This window comes from Pundamilia nyererei, unplaced genomic scaffold (genome assembly GCF_000239375.1).
Source record: "Pundamilia nyererei isolate P.nyererei 1_Seehausen unplaced genomic scaffold, PunNye1.0 scaffold00048, whole genome shotgun sequence".
Classification (NCBI taxonomy): domain Eukaryota; kingdom Metazoa; phylum Chordata; class Actinopteri; order Cichliformes; family Cichlidae; genus Pundamilia; species Pundamilia nyererei.
In genome coordinates, this window is record NW_005187449.1 from 2,628,346 (window position 1) to 2,634,414 (window position 6,069).

At 44.0% G+C, this 6,069-nt stretch overlaps 2 protein-coding genes across 2 annotated transcripts in view; both read right to left on the reverse strand.

Moving 5' to 3' along the window:
- nmbr (neuromedin B receptor) overlaps window positions 1-6,069 on the reverse strand; it is an 83,304-nt gene that overhangs the window by 9,697 nt on the left and 67,538 nt on the right. The gene's annotated exons all lie outside the window — the stretch shown is intronic.
- Window positions 157-2,025, reverse strand: LOC102203063 (coagulation factor IX-like). Its single transcript, XM_005732771.1, has 5 exons — window positions 1,415-2,025; window positions 1,165-1,337; window positions 708-732; window positions 462-575; window positions 157-370 (listed from the first exon to the last, which is right to left on the reverse strand). Exons 1-5 carry the CDS (start codon window positions 1,485-1,487, stop codon window positions 180-182), a joined length of 576 nt encoding a protein of 191 aa, XP_005732828.1. The 5' UTR covers window positions 1,488-2,025; the 3' UTR covers window positions 157-179.

Below are 6,069 nucleotides of genomic sequence, written 5' to 3' on the forward strand. Positions count from 1 at the left end.
GAATTCTGGATTTAACAGGAAGCCAAAACAGGAGAAATCTGCTCTCTCTTTCTAGTCCCTGTCAGGACTCTTGCTGCAGCATTTTGGATCAGCTGAAGGCTTTTCAGGGAGTTTTTAGGACATCCTGATAATAATGAATTACAGTCGTCCAGCCTGGAAGTAATAAATCCCGTCTGCACTTACTGTAGTATTATGTGCAGTAATACTAATACAATGTGGGTCCTGGGAGTGTTACCGGTCTTGGAGCAGCTCTGTCTGTCACTCTCTAGGAAGTATCCGTCAGCACAGCCACACTGAACTCCAGCGCCACCTGCCAGGTCTCTGCAGTACTGCATACAGCCACCATTTCTATAGTGGCACTCCAACACCACTACCCAAGGCAATTTTCATAAATATTTCATTTGTCAGGTGTCATTTGCTCGATTTAAAGGTGGTGTACCTGAGTTTCAGGTGTTTGTTACCTGTGTTGCAGATCTTGCCCTGATACTGGGGAGGACAAAGACACGTGAAGTCTCCTCGGTCCAGGGTGCACATGCCTCCGTTCAGACAGGGGTTGGTCCCACAGGGGTTCAGATCTAAGACACACAGGTGAGGAACTCAGCTGAGTCATTGGTAGAAGACACCTGATCAGATTTCAGACTGTAGTCAGACTAAAGCACATCCAGCTGAGCTGCCACAAACTGAGTGACTGGGTTGTTCGTACTCACTTGTGTATCTGTACCAAAACTCCATCTGTGGGACAAGGACTCAGAGTTAGTGACTGCAGCTGTGGTTATGTTGAACGACTGTGTAAGAGTCTGCAGACACGACAACGCTCTGCATCCTGTGTGTGCACAGCTAAGCTGATCTCCTGCTCTGTAATCGTCCTGATTCGTGTCCGGGATGAACGAGGGTGATGTTTTCTGATGACTTCCATCATTTCAGCTGCTTCCTCTACACACACTCTGCTAGCTACACACCCTTGACTAGAACTACGTCGAAATCCTTATTTAAGCATTTAGCTCCACCCGCTGAGGGTCAGGTTTTGGGCCCAGCATCATCAATCAGGACGAAGCGGTCCTCTCTGGGTTAGCACGGGTCTGTGGTGCTGACTTTGCTTTAATATATGTTTAAATAAAGTAACACGGTGGTAATCTGCTGCGTGGGCGGCGGTGGGCTTCGTACCGTCTTCTCCTGGGTCTGGAAGATCTCTGTGGCCTCCTCCAGTGAGCAGCGCTCCTCGTAACACTCCCGCTCCAGGTTCCCGGGCAGCATCTCCTCCAGGAAATGCGAGTTGGCTCGTCGCCTCCTGGAGGAGGAGCGCAGGATCTGGCCGGCCGCCGACCGATCCAAGAACACTGAGGGGTGGACAGAAAAACTGAAACACTCAGACTGTGCCGCAGAGGCGGAAAACACGAGCGTGGGTGTGTCTCACCTGAACACTGGATGAGCGCAGAGCAGACGAGCAGAGCGCCAACGCTCAGAGTCACGGCTGTGGACGGCAGCATGTCTGTCCGACGGCTGCGGGCAAAATGGAGGATGGAGGAGCAGCTGACGGATTGATGGTTAACCACAGCTCAAATATTGACACGCAGATGTCACATCAGCCGCAGAGACGACAACACGTCTGAACTCTTTTCTGCTGGAGTATTTTCATTGCTGACCTGTAAAGGTGAAAAGGTCAAAGGTCACAGCACCTTTTGATGATCCTGTAGGAAGCAGCTGTTCATGAAAATATTCCAAAGGCTTAAGAGGAACGGAGCCAACTCTGGAATAACCTTCAGAGCACCGACAGCGACACGTGCAGGGCCTGCTGAACAGAGTACACGTGGTACTGCAGTATCTGTACTGCAGTACAGATACTTTTAAAATTTGCATGTTATCGGCAGATGCTGCCATCAAGCGCTGTAAGATACATTGACCGCGCCTTCTTTCCCTCCGTCTCCATGGTGACTCGCTTAATCTGTGCTCTAATCAGGGCTTTATGTATCCTCGTGCATGCGCTTAACTTGGGGTTAAAGCAACTCCGCGTTGACTGAACTAATTGTTATCAGCCTTTCTGAAACCGAATATTCCGAGTTGGACAGTTCGGGGTTACTCAACCCTAAGTATCGTTTTTCACTCTGAGTTTTCTAAACCGGCTTCCTGAAATAGGGCCCTGATGTTTAAATGTTGTATCAAAGCGTAATTTGCACACAACAAGAGGATTGTCAGCAAGTGAATAAATTAACTGAGGCGTGCATGTGTTTCTTTTCCACAGTGAACCTCTTTAATGAACACGTTGTGCTGCGTAAAGAACAGATGTGTCTTTCCAGCTACGCATCATTAACAGCAGCCAGCTGCTTCTCACCTCACCTGACTCCACCATTAAAGATGAGAAACGTTTGTATAATAAAAAAAGTTAAAGCAACAGCAAACTCTGCTGATTGCAGAGCAGGAATCATCTCAGTGCTGCAGGCGGGCTGCTGATTTGTGTTTGCTCTGATTTGCTGCCAGCACTCGGGCAGCGCTTGGCATCTTTCCCGAGATCCTCTTAGGCACCTGCTGCTACAGGCCACTACTCATCTGGAAGGCTGGATTATGTCAGTGTGTGTTTGCATGAACTTTGAGAGGTACAAATAAACTTTTCCTACTTCTAATTTCTTTGCAGTTTGTAAATTATTTATTTATTGTGTGTGCCTGTGCCTCTGCATGTGAGTGTTTGTGCTCATCTGGGAGCTGTCGGCTCCCATTAGATGTACGTCTGAGATGGATCCATCACACAGCCATCACTCTGTCATTTTGCTTTCACACTCCACATGCTGCAAAAATGCCAATATCCAGAAAAGCCACAACAATCCAGAACTCAATACACATAACTGACAGTGAGACCCATGAACCAAAGCACAGGGTCATACAGAAACATGAAGACAGAAATCAGACTCAACAATATCACACGGAATCAGACCTGATAGTTGAATAATAAGGAAATCCAAAACTTAGCCTGTATGAGAATCCAAAGTTAGGACGCTTGGAATAAACCCTCAGTAGAAGCCCAAGAATCCGATGCCTTCATCAAACAATTAAAAAAGAAAAAAAAACTTTAGAAAAAACCATGGGACCAAGACGGCAAGGAGAGGCTTCATTTCGTACTCGGTCGGAGTGTGGTGGATCTTAGTGTTTTGCTAAACATCATAAACCTGGGAGGAGGACGGTTCCACAGTGTTGGTGTTCCACTCATGTGTAAACTGTAAAAAAAAAAATACTTATGAGCAAAATGGTTGATTATGACATCTTATTAGTATAAATTACAGTGGACATTCCCATTGTCCTTCAAGGAGCAGACACATTTGGGCCTAATCAGTGCTGCTTTTGCACAGGTGCCAGTGACTGATTTAAAAGTTACACAAGTCCTCAGCTGGACTGAAAGTGGGTCACAGAAAGTTTTCATGGCTTAGCTGAGACTCAAATGTCACAACACACCTGACCCAAACAAGGTGGACTACTGGCTGAGTTTGACTTAACACTACCAGTCAAATAAAATGCAAATATGGATCATATTTGGGTTGTTGTTATCAGGCCAATATTCCTGGAAGGAGTCACTGCAGGTGAGGTGAAGAGCTTTTCTAAAGTTAACAGCTACACTTGTTACCACAGTTCCAGTGACAGCCTCCATCACCCCTCCACCTCTCCACCTGTTCAAGCAGAAAAGTGTTTTCTTTAACAGACCATAAAAGTTGATTTACTGGCCCAGGGAGGCCAAACTAGTGTGGACACCTTGAGGATTTTGCTCAGTAATTTAGACAGTTAATTCAAAGTCTTATCTAAACTAACTGGTTTTAATGATGGTGAAGGAAAACAATAATTTGTAGCTTTTCTTCCACCTTTTTTTTCTTCTAGCACCTTCTTTTCTCTTTTAAGTGGATTTGAAGTGTTTCTCTATGTGAGCTTTTCTCTGTATTATTTTAAGGTGTTCACCTTAAAGATAATAGTGATTTGGCAGTACCGGTATTTCAACAAAATCGAATAATTTTTGATCTGTAGCGGTTTCTTATAATGCCTTTAGTCAATCATTGTTACTTAAAATCAGCCCCAAAAATTAACACTCTGAAGACTTTCAACAAAATTCCAGTCAGTGCTTTCCCAGGAAGACAATAACAGGAAGCTCCCAATGTGTGAGTCTAAAGCCTGGTTGGTTTCATGACCTTGTTTCACTCATGGTAATGCAAACATTCACAAAGCAACTTTGTCGGTACCCCAAAGCTTTAGGTCTAGCTTTAGATGTAGCTTTAGTTCTAGCTTTAGGTCTAGCTTTAGGTCTAGCTTTAGGTCTTTTCTATGGTTGAGCTGCCTGATGGTGGTCATCCATCGCAGGCAGACCATACCTCGGATTCATGTTTCCATATTCTCAGCTGCTTTGTTGCTTATGTCGACTTTTCACCCGTACACATCAGTGTAAAACTGCGTTTGTATTTCACCATGTTGATGCATTAGACGTAATCAGTGAATATTACTTGTGTACTCTTTTTTTACACTTTGAATTTAAGCATGTGTCTTTCCTCAGACAGTGTTATTCAGCTCTTCTCTGACTGTCTCAGCCTGAAAAAAAATTGACTTTCAATCATGCAGATCAACCACCTTCCTCGGTGTGCTTTGTGGCTTCTCGTTGGCAGCACCTGAAAAGATCTCTGTTCGATCAAAATGCAGCACTATGAAATGAAATTTGCTGGGAGCATTTTATCTGTGCATGCATTGTCTGACTTCTGCCTTTGGCTTGTTTTTGATCGTCACAGCTTGTTTGTCTGAGGGAAAGTCGCAGTGATAATTAAAAGAAAAACTCTGATTGTTAGTGGGAAACAAGACACGAACAGGCCTCTCTTGTATCAAGTTCACACACTTTGTCAACACATCCATCCACCTGAGCCACTTCACTTTAAAAGCAGAGCTGCACCTTATCAAACATATGCAGCAAAAACACATTTCGATGCAGCAGGCTGGATACGTGAAAAACTCCACACCATAAATACTTTAAATGTCGCCATAGGAAGTTGAACTTTCTCAACTCCTGTTGTTGGATGTGTGATGACAACAAGCATGAAAAGCAAAAGAAATCTGGGAGTGAGAAGCAAAAAGAACTTGTCTCTGCTGCAGGGCACACACTCTAGGCTACAGAAGGAAATGTGAGTATGGATTCATTCATATTTCTGATGCTGACGTCAGTAGTTGAGTTGGAAAAAACAGAGTCCATTCACCCACACAAAACTTTCATGATATGAAGGTTTCAGAACTCAGAGGAACAACTCTGAATAAAAACATCTCAGAAGCAAAGTATGAATAAAGTTAGAGGGAACAAATATGCATGCATCAATACAGGAATCATGGGGTGTACTTAGTTTTTCATAGACTGCATAGAAACTAAGTACACCCCATTATTCAATAATAAGATGATAAGAACTTGTGTTGTTTGCTGTAAGCCTCTTTTAACAGAATAGCTTCAGTTCTTTGAAGTACATTCAGGAAATTTCTGTTGCAGATTTACTGCTGTGCTCAGGATCATTGCCCTGTTAATGACCCAGTTTGGTCCCAGCTTTAGCTGTGGGACAGACAGCCTCACGTATAGAAAACTCTAGAATACTTTGTTAAACAGATGAGGCCAATGAGTGACTGCAAGATGGTCAAACGATCATAACTGCGCAGCTGATCTGATGTGTTTGGTTTACGCCAAACCTGCTGCTGTGCATTATGGAGAGAATCTCCACCTTCTCAACAGTCCAAAGGACTTTATTACAAAAGTCTTGTTGTTTGTGCAGATGCAGCTTTACACACTCGGGCGCCCTGCTGGCACACCCTGGAGTTTCTCTGACCATTGCATGATCGGAACTTTGGATGAATTTTCTGCAATGTCCAAACCTAGGAAGATTGGTGTCATTTTATCACACACCTGTTAAGGTTTTAGGAATTTTTACCCAGACCGGTTAAATGCCACTTTTACAGAGTGGTCACAGAATCTCTTTAGCAGCTCCTGGGTCCTACTTACCCTCCTAATTCCTATAAAAGCAGGAAGGGTGTACTTAGTTTTTCAGAGTCCTTAAAGCTCCACATACAAACCTC